The sequence below is a fragment of the Pleurodeles waltl genome, chromosome 8 (assembly GCF_031143425.1).
Source record: "Pleurodeles waltl isolate 20211129_DDA chromosome 8, aPleWal1.hap1.20221129, whole genome shotgun sequence".
In the NCBI taxonomy this organism is placed as follows: Eukaryota; Metazoa; Chordata; class Amphibia; order Caudata; family Salamandridae; genus Pleurodeles; species Pleurodeles waltl.
The window spans coordinates 707,970,755-707,991,261 of NC_090447.1; the positions used below are offsets into that span (position 1 = coordinate 707,970,755).

The window sequence follows — 20,507 nt, forward strand, 5'->3', positions numbered from 1 at the left end:
TGGCGCAAACCTGCGCTAAGAAGGGTTTGCATCAAAAAGCATAGTGCCATTCCTAAACGTCAGCCGGGCATCATATTTATGAATTACGCTAGCTGGTGCTAAGGCCCTGTTAGTGTCCTTGGAAAGGACGTTAACAGGGCCGGGGAGGCGTAGGGAGAACCGGGATTTGTGCACCAAATTATGGTGTTACACTGTTTAGAGGCAAACAAAATTGCCTCTGGGCAGTGTAGCACCATTCTCTGGCGCACCAGCCCCATGGACATGGCTCCTCCATGCCCACCACACCAGTGGCAATGACCAGGGGACAAATGTCCCCTGGGCATGGGCACTGGGGCCAGCGCCGTGCAAGAGCCCCAAGTCAGGGCCCGAGCGATGTTGGGCAAAAAAAATATAATACTCACCCGGACTTACCTTGGATGGGTCCCCCATCCTTAGGTGACCTCCTGGTGTGGGTAGGGGTGGGTGGGGGTGTCCCTGGGGACAGGGAAGGGCATCTGTGGGCAATTACCATGGTCTCCGACCATGGAAATTTGCCTACAGGTCCCCTTACGCCTGCCCATACACAGGCGTTAAATAATGGAGCTAAGCAAGTTTAGCGCCATTAAATAAGGCCTCCATCCACCCGTGCTGGATTTTAGCACGGGAAGATAAATATGGCGCAAAGGCCATATCATCCTTTTCTTGACGGGAACGCCTACCTTGCATCTTATTGACGCAAGGTAGCTTTACCCCTCCAGAAAACGATGTCAACTTCATAACTTTGGCGCTAGAAGGCTCTAGCACCAAAGTATAAATATGGAGTTTGGTTTGACAGGAGTCATGTGGTATGGATGGTTTTCCATCAGAAAATGACACTACGTTAGTTAGAGGCATTTTTTTTTGCCTCTAACCAGCCTAATGTAATTTTTTGTTGCAAAACCTCCTTCTCAGTACCGTCACCCCCATCCAGCTAAAGTCATTTTTTTTACGCTGGCCCATCCTTTGCGCTGGATTGTGCCATGCCATAAACTTGGCGCCCAGCTGGTGCTCTGGAATAGCGCAAGCCAGCGCTATACTTTTGTTGATGCAGTTCTGCGTCAAAAAAGCATAAATATGGGCCCAAATGCCTTATCTTGAACATCACTAATGTAAAGGGAGAGGCGGTGTGTCATTTGAAGTCCTGTTGTATATCTCTGCACCAATCTGACTAGGAATTTTAATCATACACTAACCTGGAAACACTTAGGGCCTCATTAGACCGCCAGGGTTGTGGTGGTGGTCAGACCACCGCCAATGCGGCTGTCCGACCACCATATTGTCATCTCCCTCACTACGAACCCAGCTACCGCCAAGAATAACCTACATGCAGGACTCCTCGACATTGCCAACTGGATGACAGCAAGCCACATCAAATTGAACTCAGAAAAAACACAGATCATCATCTTTGGTCCCAACAAGACAGCATGGAACGACTCTTGGTGGCCCACCATCCCTGGACTACCCTCAACACCCACCACCCATGCACGCAATCTTGGCATCATACTGGACTCATCTCTCTCCATGACTCAGCAAATCAACACCATATTATCCTCCTGCTTCAACACCCTTTGCATGCTACGCAAGACTTTCAAATGGATTCCATTAGAAACAAGAAGAACAGTCACCCACGCCCTCATAAGCAGCGGACTGGACTACGGCAATGCCCTCTACGCAGGGACCACAGCCAAGCTTCAGAGAAAACTCCAGCGAACCCAGAACGCAGCCACACATCTCATCCTCAACCTCCCTCGCCACAAACACATCTCCGCCCACCTCAGATCCCTACACTGGCTGCCCACCAACAAAAGGATCATTTTCAAAATCCTTGTCCACGCTCACAAAGCCCTCCACGACACTGGACCGGCCTACCTCAACGAACAAATCAACTTCCACAAACCATCTCGACAGTTCCACTCCGCCGACCTCGCTACAGTCCCCCGCATCCAACGCACCACCTCCGGCGGCGGATCTTTCTCCCACCTCGCCGCCAAACCTGGAACTCCTTCCTCACCAACCTACACAAGACCCAGGACCTCCTAACCTTCAGAAAGCACCTCAAAACATGGCTTTTCGAGCAGTAACCCCCCCAGCGCCTTGAGACCCTACCGGGTGAGTAGTGCACTTAAGAAATGTATTTGATTGATTGATTGATTGATTGATTGATATTACGACCACAGCGGTAATGCATAGTCGGACCGCCAGCACCATCAGATTACACCTTAATGTCAGCCTCGAGGTGCTAGCGATCCTAATCCACCAAGGCATACCTGCTTTGGGGATTACGACCCTCTTTCCTCTAGTGTTTTCATGGCAGTAGCACTTGGCATGGGCAGTGCAGGGCCCCCCCTGGCCAGCCCGGTCACAGTGTTCACTGTCTGCAGACAGTGAACTTTGCGGCAGGTGCTGGTGCACCCTGTGCACTATAGCATTGCCACCGGCTTTATTACAAGCCGTAAACAATGCTGTAGGCCGTTTCCCACTGACCAAGCGGGAAAGTCGTAATGGCCCAGGCGGGGAGGCTGCCATACTGGCGGCAACCCACCCATTGGAACTTTGGTGGACGGGCTTTTCCATCCACCGAAGTCACAATCAGGACCTTAGTGAACAATGGAGTATTCATATCAGTTTTGGAGACACCCCTTTTGCTAAATGTTATGTATTACCATTTAAACAAGCTTGAAAATATATGTACTTATTCTATTAGGATTATGTTTTATATTTTAGCCACTTTAGTGATATCCACTCTGGGTAAGTAGTCTCTTGCAAAGCTGCTTCAACAATGGTATAAATGTAATGTTCAATTGATGTCACTTCCTGTGATGTCCTTCCTGTGACGTTACAGCCTAGAGGGGCTTTGCAGGATTGTATTCTATCCAGGACCCCACAAATTCTAGGACTGGCCCTGCCTTAGTGTGAGATGCCAGAGCACATTATCGAAATGGCTAGCGAGCTTGTCCCTTGGGGAAGTGCTTGGTTGGCAGGGTGTTGAATTTGAGGTGACCACATGTGGAAAGGTTTTTAGTGCTATGTACCAGTGGCCAGCGAGGTGCTCTTACCTTGGGTTACCCATTAGCCGGCAATTTACAAGTTTATTCAGCAGATCTCATGTTGCATATAAAATGACTATTCTATTATTCTCAATCTGCACACGACCGCTGTACAAATGCTGCAGATGGCCTACCAGCTTTGCAAGTCTTATTAGTGTGGGAAGGATAGTAGACAAAAAGAGGATGGGGGAGAGACCGCTATTACTGCTGATGTAGTTGGCTGTGTAGCACTAAACAAGTGTTGTTTAAGTCCACCCATTAAAACACAAACCAAAGTGCAAATTTTAATACTATTTTTTAGCAACAAACACGAATATTAACCATATTTTCTTTGCACATATGACAGACTTATTGTGAAACTGACCTGTAGGTTTGGGTCCTAAAGGAACAGTGTTTTCAAGAAATACGTAGAAAGAAACGTAGAAAAAAGATTGTTGCTACTTTTTTTTCATTCATTTTTTCCTGAAACGGTGGATGCAACAAACATTTCTTGATTTGGATTTCTTTTGTTTATTCATTTTCTTGGTTTGCATTTCTTGCCTTATGTAAAGCTTTTAAGGCGAATACCAGATGCCGCATTGTGGCAGACATCACAGACGTATATCTTGTGTTGGATTTGATTCTTGTTTTGGATCTTTTTCTTCTGTTTGATTTCTTGCCTTTTGCAGACATTTTAAGGTGAAAGCAAGACCTGAAGCTTCCCAAAATTCTTTTGCCACAAAGTAATAGCAAATGGCATCTAAGCAGCAGTTCAAGTGGGACAGGCAAGTAGTAATGTGTATATATGTGTGGGTTCTTTGGATGATGGTGCATGAGGTCAAGGAGGACTCTAGGCCAAAACGGATAAGTTTCCCTACATGGTCTGGCAGAAAACAGAAAACAAAAACAAATAGATTGGCAACCACTATTTGAATGGCTTTCCGAACAGATCTTCCACAATCTTGACTTTTGGTTATCTTCCTCTTGAGAATTCTGATTACTTGAATGGAGCAAAAGGTCAGTATTAAGAAGGGCAAGAAAAACCCAAACACAGAGAAAAAGAGAATTCGCTTCATAGGGCGATCAGGATTTTTCTGAAAACATCTAAGATTGTCATGTGCTGGGATCCATTGAGCATCCTGCACTAGTAAATAAGTTCGAAAGGAAATTATGATAATCCATAAAAGAGTGCATATTATAGCTGCCTTGACTGGAGACCTTAAAACCTTTGCTTTCAAAGGGTGCTGAATTGCTATATAACGATCAACAGCTATCATGGTAATGATAAGAATGCTCATGTATACGTTCAAAAAATAGATAAACATTACAGTGTCACACATCCTTTTCCCCAAGCTCCAGGTCTCGTTGTAGGAGTACAAGCGGAAAGGAAAGGTAAAGAGCAGGCTGAAGTCTGAAATGATGAGGTTGATCATGTACACCCTTGTTTCAGTCCATTTCTTAAGCCTGAAACAAAAGACCCACAAAGCCAGTCCGTTGAAGACCAGTCCAAAGCTCAATGTAGGGATAAAGATAATCAGTTGAAATACTTTCACTGATGGCTCCATTGTCAGGTTGGTACAGTTCATTCTTGATATAGTCACAAGTTGAAGTGCTGCAAAATAGAAAGATAAGAAATGAAGTAAATAAGTGGTTCTGGTGTTTCACAGAGATCAAGTTTTTATTACTAAAATAGTGACTTAGAAGTAGCATATGGCAGCTAATAAATATGCAGTTTTATAAAGATTAACAGAGAAAATAAGGTAGAAATGAAAATGTGCAAATTTAAAATGTGGCAGACATTTGTGCCCACCAATCGTATTTTGACATCACGTTTAACATGAAGACATGCATTTGTAATTTGAGTGAATTATCAACAAATATGAACCTGAAAGTATTACTTTCAAGTAAAACCAATAGGAATGAAGGGCCAGATGTAGCAAAGGTTTTTCCCCATTCTGTGTCTATGGGAAAAAGTGTTCGTACATATGGCCCGAAATGTATTATGAGTATTAACTGAATATGAATTAAACTCACTTACATTGATATAAATTGATTTCATTATTATGGATTACGTGTTTAGAAAATAAATACACACTATAATCGCTTTGACATAACATGAATAATATTGGAAATAAAATAAATTGCTTTAAATGTTTGATATACAATTTAAGGTATTTGATGGGTTTGTTAATGTATTAAATGTATTAATGTACATTTAGGTTTCTTAACTTGACTAGGCTTGAAAATTCATTTTACAAGCAGCATGGAAAAGTACTTGTTTATTCTGTCCCCTCTGACCTGAATTGTTTAGCTAGGTTGAATGTCCTACTGTATTGCAGAAGAAGAACATGTTTCAAGTTTGGTTAATGTAACAATATTTGTTCTACCTGTCAAGAGGAGCAGGAAATCATAGCGTTCATGTGAAAGAATATTAATTTAGTTTACTGTGGATTGTGTGCAAGGAACTGTAAGTTACAAATCATTTGAAAATGTAATATTTTGGTGGAACTGTATTAAGTCACACAGCAAGCAACACACATTTGCTGAGAAGATTCCTAAAAGTTGCAAATTTAGTGGTGTCATCTACAGTGATTGGATGTTGAAACTGACGCCCAGTATGTGCCCACCCGAAGGACGAATCAAATGGATTTTGGTTATTTTAATTAGTGAAGAACTTTGGAATTGAAGTCAGTTCCCTTCTGCTCCTTCTTGAAGTCAGTCCGTCTTGAGATCTCTTTAGGGTCAGTTTATGTCTGCTTAAGTCTGCTCCTACACATTCTGTTTTCTTTAAGTTTCCTGATGAATTTCCTTATCATAGTTGTAACTGCCCTATTCTGCTATGTGGTTCAGTGCTAATAAGGCCAACTAATTCTGAACTGCTGATCTGTCTTATGTGCAGCACGTGTTCTGCACTGTCCTGATGCTGCTGTCAACTCACGCTGGAAGATGGTGACCGCTCTGTCTTGATGAACTACAACTGTATGCTGTCCCACGAGGAAAGGTATAACTAATTGTGGTTTTTTGTTTCCCTTTTCAGTTAGTAACTTACATCAGCATATTTTTGTGGTGAGTTATTCTAGTTAAATGGTATCCAAATTGTTTTTGCCTTCTTTTAATTTTGATTTTGCCCACATGTGTTAGCCTGTTCCAGCACATGCAAATCTCAATTCTGGTTAGTGTTAGAAATGGCCCAGCTCTGAAATTGATTGTTAAAATAGTATTTTGATGATTTACTGATGTCACCATCATCTGCTTTCAATTCTAATAATAATGTGCATATTGTGTTGTTGCTAATCTACATAATTCTTTTGGAGTGTCTACCAGTATTGATGCTTAGTAGGTTGAATCTTTTTGGATGTTTCAGTCAGCCTATGGTTTTCATTTATGTTTATAACTTAGTTTTGGGCACCATTTATTTTACATTGATTTTGAGATTGTAATAAAGCTTTGAAACTTCATTCGGTTTGGAGTCTGATTTGGAGTTATATTGTTTATGGTGCCTAGAATTGTGTATGGTATAATGTCATTGACTTGTGATTGAATGATTCTGACTACTGCACTCTTCACCAAGATCTAGTCGACCTCCATAGGTGAGAAAAGTGATGGTATCTCACCTGCACGCTGGTGGTTGTTGAACCCAGAATAAGAGAGTAAAAACTCCTTTCTGGGGCCCCAGCGGCACTCCAGCAGGTTTGGTAGCAGAGTTACGGTTATGTCTTGTGAGGAGCAGAGTCAGAATTAGCCCACATTGTGAGTTGTTTTTGGTGTAGTGTAGGGGTTGATTAAATCTCAGTGTTGTTTTACAAGTGTACGGTATGTGTTTTGAGTAGGGTTTGTGCTTGCAATGCTTTGGCAAATCGCTGTGAAGTGTGATGTCTGAGTGAAGTAGGGAGTTTGTGTACTCCAAGGTAATTGAGTAGGGAGTCTGCGTACTCCAAGTGTGAGAGTGGGGATTTGCCGTACTCCAAGTGAATGCTGCGCTATGCAATCAAAAATTGCCCACATGGTTGTTGTTGGTAACGGGTCCTGCGGGGCTTAAAACTCCAGAGGATTGTGCAAGTGTATGGAGAAACTTGGTTCATTGATTTTCTGTGGGTAATGTGTTAGTCGATGGAGACTTTCAACAACACTAAAAGATTTCCCTTGAGTGTGCGTATTGTTGGGTGGTAATAGGTGAACCCTAAGTGCACATGGGGGATTCATACTAATCCGAATGAGGTTTGCAAGTCAAATCTTACTTGTGTTTCTGAGAAAGCCATAGCCGGAAGAGCAGCTGTTTGTGCAAAAGGCCACAATTGAAATTTCTGTACAGCTTCTGAGGTGTTTGAGTCCTACCCGTAGTGAACAGACAGGTTTTGGTTTTGAGCTCGCAATATTTTCATTTAGGTTTTATGGGAGAGGTGTATGAGATGGCTCTGATGTGAGTCGCAGCTGCCGAACAGAGTGAGTGTGTTGTCATTTGGTCTGCGCTGGGATAGGTTGGATAGTAAGACAATCTGCACATGAATTGGTGGAGAAGACTATGCTGCTATAGGTTGAGAATGGCTTGTGAATAGGACGTGTGGGGCTGAGCATTACTTCCTGATTTCGTAGAATTTGTGCTTGTGAATTAGATTTGTGTAAAAATGCAATTTATCAAAGCTTTAAGGAGTGCGATGAGAGGGGATGTCTTTATTACAGTTAGGGAGGGTGAGCCTATTCCACTTCAGGGTACACCAGCTTTTGAGTTAATGGAAGAAAGAGGAGTTTCAGCATGCCTCTGGGTAAATCAATAGTGCTAGCTTTTCCTAGTTATGGAACTTTTAATTTGAGAATTTTGGTGAATCTGAGGAGGGTGAGGTATGAATCAAAGCCCCTACGTTGACCTGTACAGTTTGAAGCACTTGCTATTTGTGAATTAGTTGCAAGACGAAAAGAAGCTTGGAAATTCGAAAGGAGAATGAGAAAAGCAGAAAAGACCTTAGCTGAAGCTAGGTGGGATGTAAAGCAGAAGATATGGTGAGCAGATACATTACATGGAGTGAAGTTATTTCCAGCAATTACACAGGAATGTGATATAAGTGATAAGCCTAAAGCAAAAAAGAAACCTGAGGAAGATGCAGAATAAAATCTGGGTGAGAATAATAAGGTAGCAGAATTCAAGTGTGATTCAGATGATGAATTTATAACTCAGTTCTTCCAGAATCGCCCCCAATGTATAATGTAATTGAATCAGTAAATCAGAATGTAGTCCTGAATGTTGCCACAGGTCCAATTGTACAATGCCAAACATGCCTACTGTAAATGTTGCAAAGGTGCCAGGTGTTTATCCAACAGTTCCAAATGTTAATACAGTTCAGAATGTTCCGGCTCAAGTTATACCACAGCATATTCAGAATTCAGGAATGACTCAGTTTGAGTCCACACCTAATGTACCGACATCTGCACACTTTGTGAATCAGAGACAGACAATCCCGATGTATTCCCAGTAATGACACCAAAGAATGTTGCCCCAACTCAGTCAAATCAAGCTTTTAGTACAGTATTAACTGGCCAAAGTAAAGTATTAATGTTCTCACAAAATCAGTTGAATTTGTCAACACCAGAAGCATTAACAGTTCCTGTAACCATTGGATCAGTAGTCCCATTATATGCCCAGGGTAATAATGAGAGTGGTCCCCAGATTACAAATCCAGTATCAGTAATGAATTCACCTTTTGGAACTAATTCAGAAATGGAGAGACTGAGCACTACTGTTTCAGCCATAACCCCTATGAATTATTTCAGTTCGAACCAGACACATAATGGAGTTGGTCCACTAATTAAAGTGACATGTCCCGTGCTCAATGGGATCATTCGTAATGGCTCAAGAGCAGGCTATAAGAGCCCTATATAATATACCAGTTTGTGCTCTAAAACAGTAGCAATAAAATTAACTTAAAACACTGGTTCACAACCTCTTGACTTCTGTGGACCCCCACTTTATCAGTACTGGAACCCAGGGACCTCCACTGAATCATTATTGGACTCCTGCCCCCCCAATGGGTCATTACTGAAAGCGAGGGACCTAATGTGTTAATATTATTAAATTTTCTAAGCAGTCACGGGCCCCCTGAGGAGGCTTTGCGGACCCCAATGGGTCCCCAGACCACAGGTTGGGAATGACTGGCTTACAAGGATTAACAGCCCAACAATTGACTGACTGGTTAGATAATTTGTGTGAAACTTCAGCTTCAAGAAACACGCTAGAGGGAGAAAGGACATAACTAGATTAAAATTTGAATTAAATGAGATGATCGAGGGAACCCTTGAATTGAATAGATTCGATTTGTACAATGAGAATGAATTGCGCTCCATGTGCAAGGACGTTACTCTTAGAGCAGGACATGTTTATAAGAAATTAACTAATTTGACTGAGAAATATGAAATTGAAACTAATATATCCAAACAGTTGATGAAGAGTTACAGATTAGAATTCGATTTGAGAGACATTGCAAACATGAGATCACCTGGAATGAAAATGCACATTAAGGAATTGATTCAAAACATTCAAACATGGAGAGCATTAGATAAATGAGAAGGCAGATGGGCAAAGAAAAGAGATTAGAAGAAACAGCCAACTGCATCTTCAAGTGATGTGCAGCAGGCTGAAGGAACTGTAAAATTTATGCCAATGAGGCAAATTTTGGGAGGGAATTTTGTTCAAAACCCTTGGAGTAGAAGTTACATATTGTCATTTCCAAATGATTACCCCAGGTTGAGGGAGAAACCAGGGGAATTTTACCAGCAAACAGAAGTTTGTCTAGCTTGCGAAGTGTTTGTGGGAAGATATGAACACTTTATTTGAGATTGTGGTTCCAGCACATTTGTGGGTTGAGTGCATGCAGAGTATTGATTGGCTAACGCTTGAACCGCAGAGAAATGCAGTAACAGGTGAGCCATCTGAAGAGGTGATAAAGAACTATTGCAAAAGATTGAGTTTCTGAAAACTAGAGTTTTCCCTAGAGACACTGATTGGCAATAGAATTGACAGGACATCCATGTGGCAAAGGAGTCTGTTCATGCTTATAATGAGAGACTGCTAAAAGCATTTAGACAATGTAGTGGCACAGAAATTAATGAGCAAAGAGACATGATTCATTCTGTGTTTAGATTCTCGCAAGGATTAAAGCCTGAAGTTAGCAATATGACTAAGACTCATTTGATTTGCTGCAAGGAAAAAAGATTGATGAGGTGGTGCAATATGCAAAATACTTTAGTGAAGAGACTGATATGAACAAGAAAAGGTTGAAGAAAAAGGTAAAAGTGATGCGGATTAAATCTGCTCAGGTAAGATGAATGCAAGGAATGCAACAGCAGGGCAATGTGGTGTCTCAGTTCAGAGGCAGAGGTCATGGAATTCGAGTAGATCCAAATGCGAATGTGGCTGATGTTCAGAAAATGAAGAAAATGCTGCCTTGTCATGTGTGCTGCAACGTTGGACATTGGAAATGTGAGTGTCCCTTTAATCATGTAAATAATTTGGTGCAAGGCGGTGGTATTCCACAGATGGCTGACAACAGTCAATTTCAAAATGCAAAGGTTGAAAGACCCTGTAATCAAAGCATGAATGTCCCTAATGGAGCAGTCTGAATGCAGGCTCCCAGGCAACAAGTACAATTTTCTCAACAGCAAATTCATGATCCACAGCAAATGTAGATACCACAAGGTCCGATGACACAGCAACAGGTGATGGATCCTCAGCAGAACACGAACCAGAGAACAAATGCAAATGAAATCAGTTAATCACACAATACCCATTGATTGAGTTCAGTGATTATGAGATGAGTGAAGAATGCATGTGCAAAAGTTCAGAAGAAGAATGTGTGTTGGCTGACTCATTGGAGGTAGATCAGCGTGGTCCTTATGTGAATGCGAGTGTGATGGGTCATGATGTTTCATTCCTGGTGGACACAGGAGCAACTCATTCCTCTTTCACATCTGCAGAAGTCCCAAATGTGCCCCTTTCAGGACGGACAGTTCAGGTTGGAGGAGTAGCAAATCAGCATTTGGTAAATTCCATTACACAGCCCACTCTAGTTAAAATTGGAACCTTTGAGGTCCTGCATCGTTTTGTGGTTTTCAATTCCAAGTCCTGTGAGTCTGTTAGGAAGAGACTTGCTATGCTAATTAAAATGTTCCATTACTTGTACTCAAGAAGAAATAGAAATTCAGACTAATAGTGATGATGAAACTTTCAGTCAAACTGATGAGACGTATCCTCTCATTACACTGTTTCCTGCCATGACAGTTAAAGATTTGCCTGATGAATTATAGGAGACAGTAAAGCTGAGAGTTTGGGATCTTTCTGGAAAAGATATTGTACTTATTCGAGGTGTTGAACCTGTCAAAGTAACTGTAGAGCCAAATGCAGTTTTCTCCAGAACACCACAGTATCACATGACCCCAGAAGTGATTGAAGGTATTACCCCAGTAATTGCAGATTTTGTTGAGCAGGGTGTGTTAAAAGACGTGATGGGCAGCCCATGTAAGTAAACAATTATGGGATTGCGGGAGCCAAGTGGGAAATATCGCATTGTTCAGGATTTGGGAAAAGTGAAAGAAATTGTAGTATCCTGTTGTCCCATAGTGCCAAATCCAGCAGTGATTTTATTTCAGATTCCATGTGAAGCAGAATGGTTTACAGTTATTGATTTGTCACAAGTGTTTTTCTCAGTGCCATTGCATTATGATAGTTCCTTTTTTGTTTCCGATTCGGCAGCCATGTGTATGCATGATGTCATACTCCACAGGGGTTTTTGGAATGTCTGTACATTTTTAATCAGCTCCTTAAGAAGAGCATAGAGTCTTTGAACATGCCATTTCAGTCTGCTTTAGTGAAGTACATTGATGACCTGATGGTTGTGTCCAATAGATGAGAAGCTTGCAGGCAAGACACAATAGCATTATTGAATCATTTGGGTGGAATTGGACACAAGGTTTCCCAGGCTAAATTATGGTATTGTCAGAAATAAATGAAGTATTTGGGTCACTAAACTGAGAGAGATGTGAGAAAAGTGTTCCGAGAGAGAGTTGCAGTCATTATGCAAAGTAATCCCTCAGTTAAACAGAGAGGTGTCAGAATATTTTGGGGAATGGTGAGCAACTGTCACAAATCGATCTCAAATTTTTCAGTCATTTCCAAGCCACTGCATAAGTTGATACACAAAGAAGTCACAGATCCAGCCCCTTTCAATGAAGAATGCATGGAAGCGCTCACTGAGTTAAGGGAGAGTTTGTGCAGAGCTCCAGCTTAGGGAATGCCTGATTATTCTAAAGCTTTTGCACTGTTTTGTCATGAACATGATGTTTGTTCTCTTTCTGTTTTAACACAGTCACATGCAGGAAAGAACAGGCCAGGGGCATATTTTTCCACCACATTGGATCCTGTCGCTGTTGCTTTGCCCGGCTATTTGAAGGCCTTAGCTACTGCTGGTGTGAGCATTAGTCAATGTGAAGACATTGTGATGGGACACCCTTTAACTGTCTTTGTCCCACACTCAGTAAAAATACCCCTGACCAGGTTGAAGATCCAATATTTGACCAGGGCCAGTCTTACCTGTTATGAGTTATTAATTCTTGGATATCCGAATGTTGTGATTAAGACGTGTTGAACTTTGAATCCTGCCACATTGATGCCTGTAAATGTTGATGACTCAATTGATGTTAATGAAATGAAACATGACAGCCTCAATGTCCACTGAACTATGCACCAAACCCAGACGTGATATTCAGGATACTCTGCTAGAGGAGAATGATCAAGTTGTTTTTGTTTATGGCTCCTGTTTAAGAGACATTGAAGGTACTTTGAGAGCAGGTAATGCAGTTTGCACCCTCTCAGGAGTTGTCAAAGCCTCAGGGCGTCAAGGAGTCATTTCTGTCCAAGTAGCCAAATTGGTAGCTCTTACAAGAGCATGTTGTGTATCAGAGCAGCTCAAAGTGACAATATTCACAGACAGTCAATATGGAGTTGGTGTGGTCCATGATTTCGGGTAGTTATGGCACCAGTGAGGTTTTATGGCCTCTTTTGGATCACCAATTTGAAATGGTGAAAGAATTCACGATTTGTTGAATGCTTTACACTTACCTTAGAAGACAGTGGTTGAAAAATATACTGCAAATGTAAGGTCAAATGACTATGCAAAGTTGGGTAATGCCTGTGCTGACCAAATTGGCAGATATTGTGTGCTTCTTTGCATCACCTTCTATGAAGAGTGGAGTAATTAAAATGACACCAATGAGACAAATCAAAATTTCCTGATGTCAGAGGTTGATACCTGGGATGAAATTAAGAGGCTGAAGGAAGAAGCAACAGGGGAAGAACACAGAGGTTGAATAAAAGCAGGTTGTTTTCAAAGAGAGAGAGATGATGTCTGGATTTCAAATGAAGGGAAAGTCATATTGCCAGATTGTTTGCTGAACTTGATGGTTATGGATTATCATAGTCAGGGTCATCTCAGAAGAGATGCAATGATTGGCACTTTCAAATAGACATGGTATAACCTCAGATTTAGATTGGTCACAGAAGCAGTTTGTCACAAATCTATTATATGCCATCAAAAGAATATAGGGAAGTGCACAGTGGTTAATTTGAGCCACATAGGTAGATCGAGAGGTCAATTTAACAGAATGCAACTTGATTTCATTGAGATGCCTGCTTGCAATGGATTGAGGTATGTGTTAGTCATCGTATATGTATATATGAAGTGGGTGGAAGCTTATCCAACACATAGGAATGATAGTCTCACTGTAGCTAAGCTGCTGGCAGGGAACTTATTCCACGCTATGGTTTCCCGATTTCTTTGGAATCAGATCGTGACACTCATTTTAATAATGAGATCATAAAGGTGTTGTGTGCTGCACTGAACATTGAGCAAGAATTGCACTGCAGTTACAGACCTGAGGCATCTAGAATGGTGGAGCAGATGAATGGAACACTACAATCACTACTGGCAAAGGTTTATGCTTCAACTGCATTGTAATGGCCAGATGCATTGCCACTTCTCCTGATGAGCATGCGTAGCACCCCTGACAGGAGAACAGGACTGTATCCTCATGAAGTCATCATGGGTCTTGCAGTGAGACTGCCAGCAGTACCTGCAGGTGCCCTTGAGGACATAACAGCTGACTTAGTGCTGGAATATTGCAAAGGTTTGGCTGATGAGGTTTGCTCTTTGTCTCATCAGGTTGAAGCAGCAACAGTTCAAATGACCCAAGAACAGTGTCATAGCTTGAAAGCTGGTGACTGGGTTGTAGCGAAGAAGCATGTGAGGATGACTCGCTTGGAACCAAGGTGGAAAGGTCCATTCCAAATCATTTTGTTGACAACGACAGCTTTGATGTGTGCTGGTCTTCCAAATTGGATAAATGCAAGCCACACATGCAAAGTTCTGTGCCCTCCTGAAAACACAGAGTCTGATCCTACAAGAGCGAATGCTAAAGAAGAAGGTGTTCAACTTGACCATGCTGTGAGGACAGAACCAATGGCTGAAGCAGAAGTAGTCTGCATGCAGAGAAAAGTGCAGATAAAGGCGCAGACAAAGACACAGATAAAGGCACAGACAAAGGTGCAAGCAGCCTGCAACCTGACAAAAGTGCAGGAGAACAAAGGCAAAGTCAAACTCAACTGATTTCTGCCAGGACAGCTAGATTGTGAAAGCAGTTGCACAAGGAAAAAGAACTGTGAAAGGAGACAAATGACCTTCAGCTGCACATCTATTCTCTATCTATTCTCCCCCTTCTCATCCAAAACCTGCCTCACAAAAGCAGGAGTCCCCCAAGGATCAATCATCTTGCCTTTGTTTTTCAACATCTACATGATGTAATTACTAGAATTGATCAATGATTTTCAACTCACATGCTACAACTATGCAGATGACACACAAATATTACTTAAATTGGAATGCCCCAAAGACATTGAAAACTCACAAATCTTCAGTTGCCTCAGAGCTGTTGATCAGTGGATGACTTAGAGCCATCTCAAACTAAATGCTTCCAAAACGGAAATACTCACATGTGGCGACTGGAAAAATAATGATCCACTGTGCGCCTGGCCTGATGATCTCAGAGTATCTCAAGTATCCAAGGAAGTTAAAAACCTTGGAATTGCCATGGACTCCAAGTTAACAATGAATGCCCAAGTGGACAAATTAGCACGATCAAGCTTCATCACCTTGAAGACTCTGCGGCGCATCTTTCCCCACCTCGGATTTCCACACAAGGTACAGGCTACTATCTCTCTTGTACTATCCAAACTGGATTATGCCAATGGCCTCTACCATGGATTGAACGGAATTGGGAAACAAAAAAAGGACGCTGTCCCGCAATTCGATCAGAGACTGAGAGCCAATTTGATGGTACAGGGCTCTTCCTGAGTATGATAAGTTCCAAATAAAAGTAAACTCTATGAAATTATTCATTTGTTGGATTATCGTGAAGCAAAATACAATTTGTGGCTAAGGACTTGTGATGAATGGTGAGCAGGTATCTGTTTGACTGATGCTGGATGCAGATTTGCAAAATATATGTTGGGAGTGTATTGAACTGTCCTGAAGAAGGTGGTAGAAGAATCTTTAAAGACCACTGAAACGCGTCAATGCAAATTGGATCACTGGACCCATTGGAACGGGCTTAAAATTGAATAGGGATTGTGTGCACAAATCAATTGGCCTGTTTATACTAAAATTAGGAGAGCAACAACATAATGGACTAAGATGGATGTCTTTAATTTGTCTCCCTCATATTTGACTTTTACATGTATGGTTTTTATTAGTTCTATGTTGGTTTTTAAGGGTGATTTCATTTTGTATTTTTATGGAATTAGCTATAAAATATTTTTTTAGATTTCTTTATTTGAGATTGATCATTGGAGTGAAGGAGTGGGGGATTTAGTGAGCTGTATATTGAATGGTTTGTTGCTTCCCTTGGGGATTTTTTCCTATTACTATCTCTCTTGTCCTATCCAAACTGGATTATGCCAATGCCCTCTACCATGGATCATCTCTATGTATTATGAAAAAACTACAAAATATTCAGAACTCCGCTGCCAGGCTACTATTACATGTAAAGCCACAAGCCCACATCTCCCCTGCCTTGAGAGCACTATACTGGTTACCCGTTGCCAGAAGATCCACCTTGAAGCTGCTTTGTATCACCCACAAAGCTACACATGGAACAGGACCACTTTTTTATGAAAAACAAAATAACCGAATACATTCAACAAAGAAACCTTTGCTCACAGTTTGCACCCTGCCTTAGAACACCACCATACAAGAAAAAGTTGATAGGTGGTACATCCTTCTCCGTCCAAGCAGCCAAACTACAGAATTCATTACCCCCAAATATAAGATCCACGGATAAATATCTTGCCTTCAGAAGACTACTCAGGAGTTAGCTCTTTCCTTCATAACTACCATAACCAAACAGCAATGGACTGCATATGCCTGTGTTGATAAAAATTCATAATATGATTGTGTATATTCTAGATATGTATAGTTCTTTAGAAAATATGTATCATTACTATGTCATAATAATTAATTATACACATACTCTTTAAGTCTGTTTAACAAATGTATATTTACTCATGGTTACATATATACATGTTTGTGAGTGTGTGTGTGTGTATATATATGTGTGGGGGTGTGTATATGTATATGTATCTATTATTATATGCTTAACATGTTCATAGGTCATTGAATAACTCCTAGATAATAAGATATTAAATACTTATGAATCCTTACTTTCGTTTTTATATCAAACTGATCAAATGTTTTATTATCATGAGCATTTTGGTATTCAAAAATTTAGGAAAGATACATAAATGTTAGAAAAGTACACTTATTACTTAACTTCACACATTACAAATCTCGAAAGTCTGTGTTCATACAATACTACTTTTCTTCTCATCATATTATACTCAATATGTTATTCCTTGCATATAAATTACATATCTATTTATTACTCTAGTCCTACTGTACTAGAGAAAAACGAAATAAAAATAAATAAAATAAAATATATAAATACAATTCAAATTGTAAATAAAGTACAAAATAATAATAAAAGAAAAATTAAAATAATAATACAAAATTATATATGTAAATATGAATAAAATAATAAATAAAAAATATAAATTTACTCTCCTGTAAACTTTACTCTGTCTCCCCATCACCCTATGTCTCTATCAATCTATCCTCCATCCCACTCCGACTCATCCCAATCCCATTCTACTACTTTAATCTTCAAAATAACCCTGCCTAAGCTCTTTCCTTCTCTACCACCTGTAGCTCACCCCAAATCTCAGTTTACTACCATGAAATCCCAAACGTCCCTACTGAATTCTCCCTCATTTATCTCACCTTTGACTCATTCAAAACCCCTCCTACTACTATGATCTCCCTAACCCTTTCCACAGACTCTTTTCTCCTTCAACTCTCCTTTACTCATCCCAAGCCTCATCCTATTACTATAAACTCCCAATGAACTCTTCTGGATTCTTCCCTCCTCTATCCCTCCATTACTCTAGTCAATCCAGCTAACAAACTCACATATCATCTGCTCAAATTAACTCATAATAATACTAATACTGTACTCATATTTCCCTATACTAATCCACCACTAATTCCTTTTGGGTTCCGGAGTAGCTGCTATTCACCGAAAAGTGCTTTGATGCCTCGTCAGGAGTAGTAAGCGCTATATAAATACTATTACAATTACAATTACATGAACTGGTTGCTGATAAACTCCCATCAGTAACAAAAGCAGTCAAAGAGTCAAATCAAAATGAAAATGAAGATGGTGCTGTAAGGAGAATGAAAAGAAAATGAGTGGCGAGTCACAGATACTGTTTACCTGAATCAATCTATTTTGCCACAAATGAATGGGAGAACAAGTTTACGGCCTTTTGTTTTTACCTTGCGAATTGAGTTGAACATTTTAGAACTTGAAATTGCATTTGAACTGAGCTTTGAAATAACCTTGCCAATAAGTGATCATCAAACTGTGTTCTATTGAAAATTAACATTTGAACTTATTATGACGATATTTGCTGAGTTTGAGAACTTTCTTGAAGATTGATAACTGTTGTAAATAGTGCAAAGAGAATTAAAAAGCTTTTGTTTTGTTTTGATTTTTGCTCGCTTTTTGTCTTTATATATATTGTTTTCTTTACTCCTCTGACTCTATAGAAGCCATGAATCCTGGATAGGACAATTACAGTAGTTGTAAATATGTGTATGTTGGTTTGATAATAGTATATGATTGCATGCATTTTGTTGATTGCAGGAATGTGTGTTTCAAAGAAATGAGAAGTGCAAAGTACAGCATCTTCAGTGCTGAGAATGACAACATCTGAGCAGGATAAGATTTTTAAAGACTATGGATTGCTTCACTTAGATGATATAAAGGGAGATTTGTCTTTCAATGTACATTATAGTTTGTTGTATGAGTATGTGGATACAATTAATGTGCGTGATTGTTATGTATGTATACAAATTCCTTCATCAGTGCAAGAAGGAATCACTTATCGTACGTTACCACTAATTTATGGGATTAGCTGCAGTCTATTTTTAACATGATTGTAAAATCAGGAATATGTTCAATATTTTGATTCAAACTACAATGTAGTTTTCTCTTGTGGTCCTATTAATCAGCATTTGACTAGCATGGCAGAAGCTATAAACATAGACATAGTAGGAGGTTTATTTGCGCCTACACTGACTTTTGGCACAACATATGCACACAGGAATAATTTAACATGTATTCTTTCATGGGTAGAAAAGCAGTTCATTAATCAGGTAGGTGACAGAAGAAAAGTAATAAAAGAAAGGATAGGTAAAGGGATAGTTAGCAGGAAGAAATCATTTCAAAACACACCTGATTACACAAGGACGCTTAGCTCTAGATTGGCAACGTGCAAGAATGTTTTGTATATGTAGGCCACAATCAAAAACTGACTACAAGTTTGTAGGAACAAGTGAATGCAAACGTGTTCCTGTTCAAGAATGTATGGGATTTTACGCTACATTGACAAGACCCCACTGTACCTAGTGCCTTTTACACCTGTGGTAAGAACACTTATTACAAATTGCCAAAAGGCTGGTATGGTACATGCTATTTGGTAGTGGTTTTCCCGAACATTTACCAAGTGGACAACATTGACAATCCAGAAGGGATTGAGAGATCCTAACTGAGATTTAAAAGAGGAGCAAGTGGTTGAGAGAATACAAGAGATGTTTGTGGAGATATTATTCTATCAGTGGGAGTGATCTTGAATGACCTAAAAATAAGGAAGTTATCAACAATTGTAGATAAGAGGTCAACTGTTCAGGTGCAATGCCTCCAACGTATACAGAAATGGCTGTGGCAAGGTCAATGGTTTTTCAGAATCAACTTGCGTTAGACATTCTTTTAGCAAGAGTCTGCAGAGTTTTGAAATCACAGCACCGCTGCATGAATATGTCTAATAACAGCAAGGAGATAAGGAGGTACGTATCTAATCTGACAAGTCTGAAAAATGACACAAGTGATCTAAAAGAGACAAATGTTTGGGAAATGGTTTTATGAAAATGATCGTGAAACCTTTATTGATTGTGACAGTGTGCATATTATGTGCACTTGGATTTCACAAAAGTTAAAATTTCTAGAGAAAACAAAGAGCAAAGAATAAACAGAGGAGGGAAGAAATGGAATTGGTGAATATGAGAAACAGGTATCATCAGACGATGAACAAAATTGACAATTATCGCAAACCTAGATCTATGTGTTATCAAACTACAAGGTTTTGATTTGTCTCATTGTAAATGAGAATAATTCTTTAGTGATGGCATAGATTGCCTTAAGAGGAGGGTTTGAGATTGATCATTTTTTAAAAATCAATTAGTGGCATAGAAGTAGCACATGGTAGCTAATAAATCTGCAATTTTATAAAGCTTAACAGAGAAAATAACTTAGAAATGAAAATGTGCATGTTTAAATTGTGATGGACATTTGTGCCTATAAGTCGTATTTTGACATCACATTTAACATGAAGACATGCATTTGTAATTTGAGTGAATTATTAATAAACATTAATCTGAAAGTATTACTTTCAATTAAAACCAGTAGGAATGAGATATATTATAAGTATTAACTAAATATGAATTAAACACACTTACATTGATGTATATGGATTTCATTATTATGGATTATGTGATTAGAAAATAAATACACGTTTAAAATTGCTTTGACATAACATGAATAATATCTGAAATAAAATAAATTTATGTAAATGTTTGATATGAAATTTAAGGTACGCGATAGCTTTATTAATGTATTAAATGTATTAATGTGCATTTAGGTTTCTTAACTTGACTATGCCTGAAAATTCATTTTGCAAGCAGCATGGAAAAATACATGTTTATTCTGTCACCTCTGACCTGAATTCTTTCTCTAGGTTGTTAACGTAATGTC

General features: G+C 39.8%; 1 protein-coding gene across 1 annotated transcript in view; it reads right to left on the reverse strand.

The window, feature by feature from the left end:
• Positions 1-424: 424 nt before the first annotated feature.
• Positions 425-20,507, reverse strand: part of LOC138250233 (G-protein coupled receptor 35-like) — a 154,235-nt gene continuing 134,152 nt past the window's right edge. The window contains exon 3 of the mRNA XM_069204849.1: positions 425-4,656. Within this exon, the coding sequence (XP_069060950.1) occupies positions 3,656-4,630 (975 nt within the window). The 5' untranslated portion in view covers positions 4,631-4,656 and the 3' untranslated portion in view covers positions 425-3,655. The remainder of the gene's footprint in view (positions 4,657-20,507) is intronic.